Consider the following 16,164-nt stretch of genomic DNA (forward strand, 5'->3'; position numbering starts at 1 on the left):
AAATAAAAGAGAGACAACATGAAGAAGTTAACAAATTTGTGAGTTATGAGAGAAACGCTTCGTCACTGCACAGTGAACTACTACCATTATGAATTTTGAAAAAAAAAAATAATAATAAATAATAATCATTTTTTTAAATCTTAAAAATATTTTTTTCATATATCAGAATGACAGTGTTTTACATATACCTACCAATTTTCATTATTATACAAGATACAATAAAGGAGGAAAAAAATGTTGAATATTTCCAAAAATTTTACTACTGTAAGCTGTACCTAACCCCTTAAACAAAAAGACAATTTTATACTTCAGTAATATCATTGTTATAATACTGGAAAATTCTGTAAATAATAGGTACTCATAATATGTGTTTAAAATTGTCAGGCTGGCAACACTTATGACCAGTTTCTTCCCCATCATTCCCACCGAAAAAACAGCTAAGCACACTCACGCTCCAATGTGGCAAACTGATGAACTTCCATGATGATACACCTTGCATGAGATAAAACAAGTACCTCTCTAACAAGTACACGTCAGACTGAATCCAGAACGAATAGCATAGGAAGATGGCAAGTATCAAATATGCCGCAACGAAAACTATATACAGAACGTCTAATGGAGTTGGGCAAATCATATCGTAAGAATGGACTACAACAGATGGACACACACAACGGCTTTGGACCAAAGAAATGGCCGCAGGAAAATGAGCAGACGATGGATAGATGAATTGGTAGTAACTGGTAAAGGATCGAGAGTACTGGACAAGGTACCCTTGTTCTTCAGAGATTTCATGAGCTAATCGTATTAATCCTAAGCCATAGGCCTATACACGTCTAATGTTGAATTTGAAATATGAGAATGATTAGGGCATGAAATCCCTCGTCATATGCGCAGAAATAATTCTCAAAAATGTGTTTGTTTTATTTATTTTTTCGAAAAATGACAAAAACGACACATACACAAATAACTAACAATAAATACACATTCACCCAGGACATCATAAACACATCCACACATAAATAAACTCTTTAAAAATTGTAAATCTCAAAACGGTAACCTAACTTGTATCGATTGTAAAGCTGAATATAAAACGTTTGTAGATGGTACAATTCTTTGTGTCTACTACAATTAATTGGACTGCATTGAGAATATTCTTGTGCGTCGAAAGCACGGCAATTGAACTGGACGGGATGAAATGCAAACCTCAATTATTGTGATTATGTGAACCATGGACCGTCTTGTATCTTCGCAAGAGATGGCGACGATTTTTCAGCATTCTCTACAAAAAGAAAGAAAACGCAGTCATAAAGTATGAAGAAATTTTAAATTAGTTACAGTAACTTTACAGTTACTGAAATGTAATTCTTCAAATTGGTTGCAGTGAACAATTCAATTGTCCTCTAAACTTGTAGAATTAGAGTGCATGGCATGCAGATCATTAATATTGCAAAGTATGTTCATTGTGAAACAACTCTCTCTGTTCCAATCTGATTGTATTGACAAAACTTATTGAAAAGTATGGATAGTTAAATTCGACGATTATTATAAAGAGAAGGAATAGCCTAACTTTTCATTGTATGTATGCATACAGGGTGTATATGAAGGAATATAAAATTCTCAAGGAAAATGTTGTTTGGGTTAAAGTACACTTAGCGGCAAAAAGAATGGGCCGGCCGACAAATTCTAAGTTCCAGAGACATACATTGCGCATGCTCGACTCGTCAAAGCCATAGTTCACCAGGTAACACTTCATTAAACCATTTAAATTTGCTGTATTTTGTTTAAGAGTTTAAAATATGTAATAAAATCGAATGGCGGGTTGATTCTAGATACACCAGGGCCCTTGAAGAGTGAAATAATAATACAATTGATAAATACAAAATCAACCGGAGCGAATATGAACAGGAAAACCACATATTATATCGAACTAATATTAACAGTCACAGTAGCGTAAGTCGTTACGGCATTGGTCTATTGAACAAGTTGTTAGTAGTAGTTCAAGGTTCCAATCTCCCCGAACCTTCTTTTTTTTATTACAAATTTGTCATCATATGTGTCTCGCAAAGCTATAATTATGTGGCGATATCTCTTAGAATATGCCCAAACTCTAATAAATAATAAACCTCCCTCTCTCTTTCAAGCAATACTGCTATCTGTTAATACAACGGAAAACGATATCCAGAAGGAACACTTTTCTTCCAGCAGGATAATCATCCCATACACACCGCCAACCGGATTCAAAGATGGTTTACGAGGAGGCGTGATGTCGACCCAGTCGACTGGCCTCCAAATTCACCAGATATGAATCCGATTCAAAATTTGTGGGCTGCAGTTAAAAGGATCCTACGCTCTAATTAGGCAGAACAACCACCCGTTCGGACACCTAAGGATTTGTGAGACAGAGTTCTAGATGCGTGGGAGGAGATGGCCAAGAATTTAGACCTGTTCCATAATCTTGTGGACTCTATGCCGCGCAGAATGAGGGCCGTTGTTGACGCAGATGGTTTGTGGACGAGATACTAGTCCCACCACAGGCCTTGTTTTGTTAATATATTATAAAATTGCTTGTTTTTGTTAATTTAATTATTTATTTGTGTTTGATATGCGTCCGGTTTTTTGGGATGTGAAACAAGTATTTTTGTTTATACAGGCCAGGTGTCATCTATTAATAGCTCACAGGCAGGTATAACGCATTTTGTTAACAAATGCCATTTCACATTTAAACTAATAAATTAAGTAAAAATTAAAATAGAAAATAATAATTTTACCGTACCGGGAGGCGAACTCACAACCTCTGGTACGGATGTCAGACTTCTTACCACTGGGCCACACACTGCTCGTAAGGACTTTCAATGAAGAGACACCACAGCAATGCCTTGCAGTGGGTTACGTTTACACGAGTGAACCGCGCGATAGAACTTAGCATTTCTATCGACCAAGAGTCGGCCCATTCTTTTTGCCGCTAAGTGTACATCAATTTAATCCAGGATAACTAAATTCGAAATCGAACGGTTTTTAGAGATATTGACGGCAGAAAAGAGGATGTATACCAGATGTTTCATAATTATAAGTACATACTGCAGGAGTGAATAGAAGGCAATGAAACAAGGCAAAAACTCCTAATAAACATAGATCCGGGAACCAGTTCTTTCCGAAATCTATGGGGTTTTATTATATCTCGTCAGTACAGGTACGCTGAGGTAACATAGCATCTGATATGCACTGGAGGAAGAGAGCGTTATAACATGTGTTCAATATGATAAGGTAGGCATCAGCATGTTTCCTCGTCGACAATCGTACATGTTCGAATATCCCTGCGTGTCTTCAATGCTTTGGCAGCAATTGAAAATGCATTATCGGCGTTGGTTAACGTCGTCAACAGGAATGGAATGCACGAAACATTTCAAATATTCCCAAACAAAAGAAATCCAGAGGATTGAAGTCAGGGGATTGGGAGGCCATGGTATTGGTAAGCCATGGCCGATACACCTGTTGTGGAATCTTGTGCTTAAGAACTATCGAAAGCTCAAATGAAAGTGGCCTGGTGCTCCTTCATACATGTATTATAACAACTGCAGCAGCACATATAAAATGTCGCGTAGCTCTTGTTGAAAAATGTAGGTACGCGCGACCATGAGTCTGTCAAGTAAGAAATGAGACTGCAAATGTACCCGGTGTAATCGACTGGTGGGTATAATGTTAACACATCTCTGAAACAGTTTGTTTTCGGACGTATGTTTATTAGAACATTTTGACTTGTTTCATTGTATTGTACTCACCCCTGAAATTTGTACCTATAATTTTGTGAAACACTCTGTATACGTAACATATAAATTTTATAAACAACTTTAATATAATAATTCTTGAGTACTTAAAAGGATACACAGTATTTTGTGCTGTGCTATTAACATTAGTTACGGTACCTTAATTACAAACTAAGTAACAAAAGTTCATTCCATAATTCAGTTTAATGAGCTTATTATTCTTATGGATTGTAAAATTGTAAATCATGAAAAATGTTCTTGTCACTGCAGCTGAATCTACTACTATATATTTTAATTACTGGGTTACTGGTTGAGAAGAAACTGCCTACTGAAGGATGCACTGGAAGAAATGGTGAACGGGAGAAGAGTTCGGCGCAGAAGAAGATAACAAATGATAGACGACATTAATATGTATATATGGATCATAATATGCGGATACTAATAGGAAGGCAGAAAATAGAAAAGATTGGAGAATGCTGGGTTTGCAGTGAAAGACCTGCCCTTGGGCAAAGAACTATGAATGAATGAACTATAGTTTCAAATATCGTTTTAACCTAAAGAAACTGAGTTATTTTATAATTTACAATAAATTCTTCGAACCGACGTTCTGTCTGTCTCATTCTTATTCAGTAAGACTACATTCTCTTGTATGACTTCACATTTCCAGTTTTTTCTCACCAGTTATGCGTTTTGCACCATAGGAGATTAATATTTGCATGTTGATGAAGTTACGCATTTCGAGCTATTCTTATTGATCAATTTCCGATAGGTATGTGTTTAAAATGGAACTGTGATTGCACTGAGCTATGAACATGAGCTTTGCTCTTTCGGGGTACTTTCATGCAGGGTTTTTATTTATATGTCATTATTAAATCTATATTAATAATAAATCTGTAGCCGAAATTTTTCTGGTAATTTTCGATTTTTCAAAAATAATTGGTCCTAACATATATAATTAACCGCCCTGAAACCGAAAATCGCTTTTTTTGAAATTTTTGTTTGTATGTCTGTCTGTATGTCTGTCTGGATGTTTGTTACCTTTTCACGCGATAATGGCTGAACCGATTTATATGAAAATTGGAATATAAATTAAGTTCGTTGTAACTTAGAATTTAGGCTATATGGCATTCAAAATATTTTATTTAAAAGGGGGGTTATAAGGGGGCTTGAATTAAATAAATCGAAATATCTCCCTTATTATTAATTTTCATGACAAATATTACATAACAAACGTTTCTTTTAAAATTATTTCCGATAAGTTTTATTCTATGCAACATTTTGATAGGACTGATATTTAATGAGATAAATGAGTTTCAAAATCACAATAACAACGCCATCTAAGGCAATGTAATGAAACAAAAAACAAATGACTTCGTCTATAAGGGGCCTTGGACAACAACAATCTAAAGCTATGAAACATAGTCTACAGAGAATGTTTCTGTGTTTGTATGAAGTAATATCGGAAGCTAAATTAACCGATTTGTATAATTAATTATTATTTCACCATTGGAAAGTGTAGTTTCTCTAGATGGATATAATGCTATAATGTTATTACAGTAACTTCTGAGTGAACCGAGGCCAGGTAAGATTAAAATAGCTTCTTATGCACAGAAAACTTGATAGGCTATTCCTGTATTTCCTAAAATAATTTTTATGGCCAAATGAGTGGACTCTGGATCAAAATGATCGCATTTTAATTTTTTAATATAATTTAAATTAAGTAACATAATAAACGATTTATCCTTTTATCAAACACGAATGTTCCCGGGATCACGTCCCATTTTAATTATGTAATTACTTTATATTTATTTCTAACGTGTGCAGCGGAGCGCACGGGTACGGCTAGTAAATAAATAAAATAAATAAAATACATTCATGTTTATATTGAAATTGAATGAGAAAGTATTAGCATGTTATAATAGTTTTAAATTAATTGTAGCTATATTATTTTGGGAATTTACGTTCATAATTGAAGAGGATGGAAGGGGAAATTAACTGGCCACCCTATCCCATTTTCTCCTGGCCTAGTTGCCTCAAAAGTGGTACCGTGTAATCACTTGTAAGGTTCAGACCTGACATCAGATAGTTGACTAAACAACAAAAAAATTGAAGAGGTATTTGTATTTATTTATTTGCTAATAATTGTAACATAAAATATAATATAAACAAAAAATTTAGCTCACCCGTGAACCTCTTCATTTTATAATACTTATATTACGAAGTGTCGTGCTATGTTACTATGGAAATATCCTAGAATTCAACAATCATCTGATTGAACAATTCAGAATTTAATGGAGAAACCAGCCTATTTTTAAATAACAAAGAGACGCATAAATCACGTTCTAACTGAAGAAAAACTCCAAGACATAGGCTAGAAGAGCCTTATGAGGACTCGAACCAGCGCACATTCCGTAACGCGAGTCCTAGGTCACGACACTACGGCGTGGGAATAAATATTTCACAACGGACACAAGGAACCTAGTGGAACTTCCATGAAGTGAGGTTAGCACAACGCGTTACCTTCAGCTAAGACAACATAAGCACAGTCTACTATAAACAGTCACGAAGCTTAAGTTTTGAGGGTGCTAGAAACAATAGACTGTGACGGTACTATTTTGCATTGCCTGTAATGAGGCGATATTAGCGATCCTAGTGGTGAGCAACTACCTAATGTTTGCATATTTACTACATATTGAGCTTCGCGACTATATACTAGACTGTGACATAAGCCAGTAAATTGAGCACAGAGAAGATATATGCTCAAAGCGGGTTTCGAACCCTCGACTGTTGCTTGTAGATAATTTAAAATTTGTGTTTTCCACCAAAATCGGCAATACCATCTGTTTCTACTGTGAGTTTCTATTTGGTTCCATTAGGATTTGAATCCGGTTTCTCGAATTAGAAAGTCGAGACTAGATTCACTCGACTAACGGTGTAACGAAGTCGCGAATAGTTAACTAAATTGAACCCCCGCACTTTTAGCATTAAATGTAATCGCTGTATCAGAGTTTTACGATGGTTTAATTCAATTTCTTGCAGATAAAATTTGTAACGATGGCGTCGGGTACAGGAGCGGATCCATGAGCTCCTTGCGCAGGGATGGTGGGGTCAGTGGCTCATTACATTATGACAACTCTCAATTGAGATAATGGTTGCAATGCCAGTTCATGTATGCATATTGCAGATAGCATATCCTGTACTGGATTTATAGCATAAAGGGCCTAAAGGGTGACATATTATATTGCCTCGAATTCCGAGAAGTGTAGATAAATCATAATCAATCTACATAGCGTTTGGAAAAGACAGGATATTTGGATTAGGCACAGATTTACAAACAATTTAATATTTATGAACACATTTCGCCTCCGAAAATAATATAAACACAGGACCAAACTACAGAGTAACAGCATGTCCTCATTTAAATGGGCTGTCCCGATCGTCCTGTTGATTTGACGTAAAATTTAATTTTGTTAGGGTGACCAGACGCCCTCTTTTATCCGGACATGTCCCCCTTTTTAGGCCTTTGTCCGGGGTCCGGGCGCATTTTTAAAAAATCAAGAAATGTCCTCCTTTTCGTAATTTGTATGCCTGATATTTTGAAACTATCTGACTTGACGCCTTTTTCAAGTAATTTACCAGTAGGTGACAGCAGCATCGACGGAATATACTCTTTGCCAACGTTCTTAACTCTTTTTGCTCCTCATTTTGATAATAATTATAGTTCCCTTGGCTTTCACAAGTAAAATCATTTTATATTATTAAGTTTTATAATGAAATATATATTGATATAATTTTAAATACAATATAGGCCTAAGCGTAGATACATATAGACATTTTCTGTCCTGTGTAATAATTATAGTTCTCTTGACTTTTATATCGTCGCCTGAATACAAGAACTAGGTAACTTGATTTTTCATATTTTGTGACACTGCCTATTTACTTATTTATTGCACTAAGGAATATGTCTCGTTTTCATTTACCTATTTGTTATATTGGAAAATAGATGTCGCTGGTATCGTTCGATCAGTTACCAGTTCTTGCATTACATTTTGTGCGATCTTTGCTATGCTATAAAAGAGGTAACTAAAAAACGCAAATTTCGAGTTACCTAGTTCTTGCATTCACACGACGATATGTAGCTAACTGTAAAATCACTATTACTTACTTACTGGCTTTTAAGGAACCCGGAGATTCATTGCCGCTCTCACATAAGCCCGCCATTGGTCCCTATCCTGAGCAAGATTAATCCTGTCTCTACCATCACATCCCACTTCCCTCAAATCCATTTTAATATTATCTTCCCACCTACGTCTTGGCCTCCCCAAAGGTCTTTTTCCCTCCAGCCTCCCAACTAACACTCTATATGCATTTCTCGATTCGCCCATACGTGCTACATATCCTGCCCATCTCAAACGTCTGGATTTTATGTTCCTAATTATGTCAGGTGAAGAATACTATGCGTGCAGCTCTGCGTTGTGTAACTTTCTCCATTCTCCTGTAACTTCATCCCTCTTAGCCCCAAATATTTTCCTAAGAACCTTATTCTCAAACACTCTTAATCTCTGTTCCTCTCTCAAAGTGAGAGTCCAAGTTTCACAACCATACAGAACAACCGGTAATATAATTGTTTTATAAATTCTAACTTTCAGATTTTTTGACAGAAGACTAGATGACAAAAGCTTCTCAACCGAATAATAACAGGCATTTCCCATATTTATTCTGCGTTTATTTTCCTCCCGAGTGTCATTTATATTTGTTACTGTTGCTCCAAGATATTTGAATTTTTCCACCTCTTCGAAAGATAAATCTCCAATTTTTATAGTTCCATTTCGTACAATATTCTGGTCACGAGACATAATCATATACTTAGTCTTTTCGGGATTTACTTCCAACCCTATCACTTTACTTGCTTCAACTAAAATTTCCGTGTTTTCCCTAATCGTTCGTGGATTTTCTCCTAATATATTCACGTGATCCGCATAGACAAGAAGCTGATGTAACCCGTTCAATTCCAAACCCTGTCTGTTATCCTGAACTTTCCTAATGGCATATTCTAGAGCGAAGTTAAAAAGTAAAGGTGATAGTGCATCTCCATGCTTATTTCGCCTACTTAAACTATTATTTTTTTATGTTCGTTATGTCTCAACTCATAAAATAAGTAGTTCTCTTACATAATTCACTTTTAAAAATCAATTTCAATAGACACTGTTTTAGATAAGGATAAAAAATAAATATGATAGATGTGGTACAAAGTTACTTCAAAAGACTGTACCAGTACAGTTACTCTTGCAAACTTATTCCATAGAGCAGTTTGAAAATTTCTGTTACAATAACTGAAATATCAGAAGCTGTGACATTACCTCATTCTTAAGCGCTTGTTTGGACAGGTGGTTGATTCTTGCAAGAGCTACACGCACCCATTCCGGTCTGTCGGGTATAACTAGGTGCAGAATGTGTCTCATTGCGAGGAGCATGTGTTCTAGGATGACGAAGAGAAGCACCCACTCGACCGAGGAGAGATTAGGCGCCAGCCGTCGTAATTGTGGCGACATGCAGAGCAGGCCGCAGTTGGTCATTATGGACATAGCGCCCACCGCTTCGAATGCACGCTGAAACAAACAGTTACGAGCATAAGACCACGTGTATGTGCCAAAATATCAGGCACATTGAAAGAAAATAGTAGGGAAGGTACTGGGATGAAATGACTGCGGTCCTTAGCTTGCTATAATATCAATATTTAATTAATATTAGCCGTACCCGTGCGCTCCACTGCACCCGTTAGAAATAAATATAAAGTAATTACATAATTAAAATAGGACATTTGATCCAGGGAACATTCGTGTTTGATAGAAGGATAAATCGTTTAATATGTTTCTTAATTTAAATTGTATTTAAATAATTAAAATGCGATCATTTTGGTCCAGAGACCACTCATTTGGTGCAATGACAATTCCTTTAACATGTTTCTTAATTTTTATTACATGCATCCATACTTTAATGAAGACTGACATATCATTTAGATTTAATGTGTATACTTTATTTTACTTGCTATATGTTTCCATTGAATTATGATAATAACTTAATTTTAACCCTTGTTTTCTACGTATTCAGTAAATGGCGCTTGGGCCACTATGGTTCTGAATCCTTCAAATAACTTAAATTATATTATATTATATTATATTATATTATATTATATTATATTATATTATCTTATCTTATATTATATAAAAATGTGTTGATAACGGATGTACACCGATAAGTGAGTTTTTAATTTTTTATGGAGGCTCTTGAATCTCAGGAGGAACAAATTTTATTTTACAACAGCGCAACATAATCTGCTTGGCTCATTACCCGATTTTTTTGCATTGCATTTAATGCATATGTATTTTATGTATTTTAACACGATTCAATTGAGCATAGTTAAAATTTGGATTATAAAATAATGGAATACTAAGCTAACATATTATTACTGCATACTAAATCAATACACTCTTGTGGTTCGTTAATTCTCTGAGATAAACATTATTTTAAGAAATACAGGAAACGAATACACAGAATAGCCTATCAAGTTGTTTGTGCATGAGAAGCTATTTTAATCTTACCTGTCCTCAATTCACTCCGAAGTTACTGTAATAACATTATAGCATTATGTCCATATAGAGAAACTATACTTTCCAATGGTGAAATAATAATTAATTACACAAATTGGTTAATTTAGCTTCCGATATTACTTCATACAAACACAGAAACATTCTCTGTAGGCTATGATTCATAGCTTTCGATTGTTGTTGACCAAGGCCCCTTATAGACGAATTCATTTGTTTATTTCATTACACCGCCTTAGATGGCAGTTATTTTAATTTTGAAACTCATTTATCTCATTAAATATCAGTCCTATCAAAATTGTTTAAAGAATAAAACTTATCGGAAATGATGTTTAAAGAAATTTTTGTTATGTAATATTTTTCACAAAAATCAATAATAAGCGAGATATTTCGATTTATTTAATTCAGATCCCCTTATAACCCCTTTTAAATAATGTATTTTGAATGCCATATAGCCTAAAATCTAAGTTACAACGAACTTAATTTATATTCCAATTTTCATCGAAATCGGTTCAGCCATTATCGCGTGAAAAGGTAACAAACATACAGACAGACAGACAGACAGACATACAAACAAAAATTTCAAAAAAGCGATTTTCGGTTTCAGGGTGGTTAATTATATATGTTAGGACCAATTATTTTTGGAAAATCGAAAATTACCAGAAAAATTTCGGCTACAGATTTATTATTAGTATAGATTTGAAGATAAAAATTCGCTCCGGTGCCGGGGATCGAACTGGGCCCTTGGTTCTACGTACCAAACGCTCTGACCACTGGGCTAAGCCGAATTCAATCCACAGCACCGGGTCGAACTCTCCTCCTACAGTGTTATTTAGTAAATTCGTCTTGCTATAATATGTTAGTGAAATATGGGTATTTAATAACAAAAAGAATGGAACAAATGTTGATGGATAATAAAATTAAAAAAGTATTGCAGCATTTATGCCAAATATTGTGCAATATCTAAATAACTAGAATTGAATTAATAGTTGAAGTGACAGTAATTCGTGTAAACCTCCTTGAATAACTGTAGTGAATCGTGTTTCAAAAAAACTGTATTGAAGACATAATTTTCATTACAGTGCTTAATATCTTTGACACAAACATTCTTGGGAGCATAAGGTTTCAACATTAATTTTTCAGTACTCGTTTTGTGTATGTAATGTACAGGGTGAGTAAAAGTATGGAACAATGCTTATAACGTTCTTATTTCTAATTTTATGAAGAAACTATTTGTACGAAAGATGTAAGGTATCAAAGAAGTAATGTTTTGAATATGTTTTCAAATACTATGCTTTTCATTGATAAAGAATGTGCCAAGGAGTCTGTTTTTTTTAAATGGCACCATGTACTTATTTTCCCTTTTTTGGATTCTTCAGGTCTCAGTACATACAACATATTTTTTTTTTCCATTTGTAAACTATTGTTTTTTTAATTACCTCTTTTGATGACAATGTATGTGTACCGAATAAAGGGAAATTTTAATGCTTCAGTATACTACTTTGAGGAGGCTTTATATTAAACAATTACAGACAAAATCTAATAGAAACAAGTGAATAAAGCTAACAAAAACAATTGAATAACAATATTAATATTATTTAAATTTATAATTTAAAATAGACCACCTCTGTGGTGTAGGGGTCAGCATACAGGTCTCTTATGCAGAGGGCCCGGGTACGATTCTCGGTTGGGTTGAATTTCCTGGTTGAGGTTTTTCAGGATTTTTCCTCAACCGTAAGACAAATGCCAGGAAATTCGGGCCACAACATCCCTGAATATCACCGGCCCCATTTATCACCGAAATCATATTCATAACAAATCACTAATACATATACAGTCGCCATCTAGTTCACAACAATAGAACCAGTCTCAACAATAGTACACAGGCCTTCGGATTTCAACCAAAAAGATTAACTCGCGATATGACCAGAGATGTTAAAGCGAGTATAAATAACAGCGAGAAAAAAAAATAAAAAACAACACATTGTGGGATATGCACCACTGAAATTTAACTGCAATAGTAATGCAATACATGAATTTTAGAGCAAAAAAATACATTAAAAACAAAATTAGTATTGTTGTGTTGTATCTTATGTTGATTTCAGTTTACAAAAGGTGCTCAAAAGGCCTCCATTTACTACCAAACAATGCATAAATCTGTCTGAAATTTTTTAATTTTTAACCATTGAAATCTATACCTGAAGTTTTGCCACTTTTTTGTTACACCCTGTACATATATCGCCATCCTTTGGAAAATGTCGCAGAAGAAAATTACAGCGTCCGGATATATTCCCGTGGAAAGATGGTGCAACGTAGAGTGGAGCTTCTTTACATAACCGACAAATTGTAATAATTGTACTTCTCGAGAACAAAACAGAATAACAATAGTACTTTCTTCCATTAAATCACCATCTTATATCTTTCTTTCAAATAAACGCTCATTATTTTTAGAGTACATATTACTATCTGTGCAATAGTTACGAGTAATCTCTGTACATAGACGGTAATGTAAGTGGACGAACGGAGACACATACATAGAAAGACAGACATAACCAGACATTAAACAGCCAGCTAGCTAGCAAGATAGCAGGACAAAAAGTGAGCCAAAAAAGACAGAGATGACATATAAAAAGTGCTTTCTTTATATCACAGATTTAGAAATGTGTATTTATGTGAAAAAACTCGAAAATTAATTTTTACAGTATCAGAAAAATGAGAGAAAAATATGAAAACAGTGATGGTAGTAAGAGAGGTAATAGCAAATAGTAATATGCGTTACAAGAACGGTATGTTGAAGTTTTCATGTTCGAGGAAAAGTTTGAAAAAGCGAAACGTAGTTGAGCTTTTTTAATTTCCGAGAATTGAAAGAAAACATACCGCTCGTGTATCGTACATTATTTTGTACGAAGATCGTTTATTACATACCTGAAAGAGGAAATTGTAATTAGTTGCAATGAAATCTCCATCTTGGTTTCTGTTCAATGACGGCAAATTTGCAAAACAAAAATATCTATCTTCAACATTGCTGCTTTAAAATGTTTTCTCCAGCAGGCCGTGATATACGTCTGTCTTTTTTTCCCCCCCAGTCTATGATGAGTCTGGAATCTTGTTGATTTTTTCACGGCTTCCTTAATGTTACTTGCATCACGAATGCAGTAACTTTAGTGGAGTTGTAGAGTTTACTTAATTTTTGCAAATATTTAAAAACAATAATTAACAGTGCAATTTAGGTGAAATTACAGTGGTAAGTTTCCAATTTATAATTATTACTATATTGAACGTCTCTAAAAATAATATGTTAAAAGCCTAAAGCAGTAAAATCAATATGTCACTTAAGCGGTAAGAAGAGGGAAATTGTTATGTGTGTTAGGTTGGAAATACTGAATGTGGAATTTTAGACTTTCCGCGGATTGGTTTTGTGCGGAAACCAAGCAAATACGCACGATGTCGCACAAAATTATATTGTCATGTTGTTTAAAATATTTCACTCAAGTAATAATGATTTTCCTCACCTGCCAGGCTCCAGTGTCTTTGACTCTCTTAGCAACAGGCCTCTGGTAGACGCGGCAGAGTTTGAAGGCATCCGCCCGTATCTCTAACACGTTATTTACTACTGCCCAGAACGCTGCCATTGGGTACACAGAGGAGAATAGGAACACGTAACCAAATTGTATGAACATTTCTAAGTAATCGTCGTAAGTACCCTGGAACAGAAATATAACCCATAGCGCATTAATTCTCTTTATAATGTGGACTTATATTTCAATATCGAAGACTAAGAAGTGATACCTAGTAGCCTAGATCATAATATATACCCAGATAGCTCGGCCTTATAGGCATTAACGGTAACAACTTCTGTCAGGTTTACTATGCTGCCATCTAGTTGCTTCATAACGAGTCACGTCATAACTCCCATTTGAATTGCATTAGCGACTGTACTGCCATCTCGTGTTCGTTTACGGCGGACGAGTGGCGAGCCTGGAGGCTAGTAGCTATCTGTGAATTTGCAGGTGAATCAAAAAATTGTTTTAAAAATCAATTTCTCTCAAAATAGACAAACTTTTTATGTACGTTTCTGCTTTGCAAAATCTTTTACTCAAGGACAAAATATTAGTTAACTGTCCGATTTTATAAACATAATGGTAGGCCTACCGGTAAAGTAGTTATTCTAAATAATAATAATAATAATAATAATAATAATAATAATAATAATAATAATAATAATAATGTAGGCACCGTAGTTGTTAAACTAAATCATCATTTTTATAGATACGAGGTACCACTTCTTAGCCATCGATATACTGAATAAGAAAAACTCAGCAGTATATTTGAGGCCTGGCGAATCCTGGCGCCGCCAAGGTACTATTTTTCGAGACTGGATGGCGCCATGACACTTTTCTGATTTTCATATTATCCTCAAATCTTGCATTTATAATGAGCTATAACATTTTATTGATATTTAAACAATTTCATATTGAAGTCTATTTTTTCAGACCTAACAACCTCTTTATCTTTGCTAGCAGGAAGTTGTTCCAATTGTCTATAAGCAAACAACTGTTTCTCTTCAAACAGAATGACCCAGTAGCTTATGCTTCGAAATTCCAGAGTCAGAGCATTATTTTTTTTTTTAGAAATACACCACTGATAAAACTTCGCTAATACCCAATAATACTGTAAGTTAGAATGATTATAAAAGCAGACACTGTTATAACTAAGAATAAGATACATTTCTGTGATTTATCCAAAGCATTTGACTCTATAAATCACAAAATACTGCTAGACAAATCAGATTATTATGGAATTATAGAAATTGCACACCAATGGTTTCACTCAATCTCATAGATAGGAAACAGAAAGTCGAAATCAATACAATGAATAGTACTATGAAATCTGTCTGAATAGGGGAAATATTAATAATGGAATTCCACAAAGATCAATATTAGGTCCCCTACTTTTTCTACTGTTCATAAATGCTCTTGCTTCCCTATTAAAAGATGTAGCTCATCCAATATTACTTGCAGATGACAGAAGTATAGTAGTCAATAACTCCAACACATTCCAATCTTCAACAGGAATATTTCTCAACAAAATATGTGATTGATTCTCAGCCAGTAAATTAGTATTAAATTGTAATGAAACTAGCATAATCCAATTTAAATCCTGCCCAAATTCAACCTCGTAAATTTTAAGCGCAATAATTAGCAACAAATCCCTGAGGGAAACAAAAACAGTAACAACCAAATTTCTTGGCTTACAAATCGATAATATATTAAATTGGAAAAATAATATTAAAGAAATTGACCTCAAACTAAATTTAGCATGTTTTGCCAAGAGATTTATGCAAGAGATAGTAAATATCAATACCTCGAAAACAATAGCTATTTATTTATTTATTTTATTGCTAGTAAGTTTGAAATAAATACAAGTTAATACAATGTGAGATAAACTAGCCCACTCCTGAAAGAGTAAGACTCGTTCTCAGGAGGTGATTTCAATACAGACGAAAATAAAATTAAAATTGAGAGTGAATACAGATTAAAAAGTGTTTACTATGTTTAAAACGAAACTATAAATCCAATACAATTTTCTTTATTAATTTGGACAGGATTCGTCGTTAAAATTATATTAGAATAAAATTTGTTTAATAAATAATCTGGGACCTTGACTATGATAAGCTGCATTGATTTTACATTTAGGTTCAGATAAACGTAGAAAATTCATATATATATATATATATATATATATATATATATATATATATATATATATTTGCATATTTCCATTTGATAATGATA

General features: G+C 34.2%; 1 protein-coding gene across 5 annotated transcripts in view; it reads right to left on the reverse strand.

Moving 5' to 3' along the window:
• Window positions 1–910: 910 nt before the first annotated feature.
• Window positions 911–16,164, reverse strand: part of Axs (Abnormal X segregation) — a 101,328-nt gene continuing 86,074 nt past the window's right edge. For all 5 annotated transcript variants that reach the window (XM_069842053.1, XM_069842050.1, XM_069842052.1 and 2 more), the window contains 3 exons: window positions 13,882–14,073; window positions 9,125–9,373; window positions 911–1,279 (listed from right to left, as the gene is read on the reverse strand). In XM_069842053.1, the coding sequence (XP_069698154.1) occupies window positions 1,205–1,279; window positions 9,125–9,373; window positions 13,882–14,073 (516 nt within the window). In that variant the 3' untranslated portion in view covers window positions 911–1,204. The remainder of the gene's footprint in view (window positions 1,280–9,124; window positions 9,374–13,881; window positions 14,074–16,164) is intronic.

The sequence above is a fragment of the Periplaneta americana genome, chromosome 12 (genome assembly GCF_040183065.1).
Source record: "Periplaneta americana isolate PAMFEO1 chromosome 12, P.americana_PAMFEO1_priV1, whole genome shotgun sequence".
Taxonomy (NCBI): Eukaryota; Metazoa; Arthropoda; class Insecta; order Blattodea; family Blattidae; genus Periplaneta; species Periplaneta americana.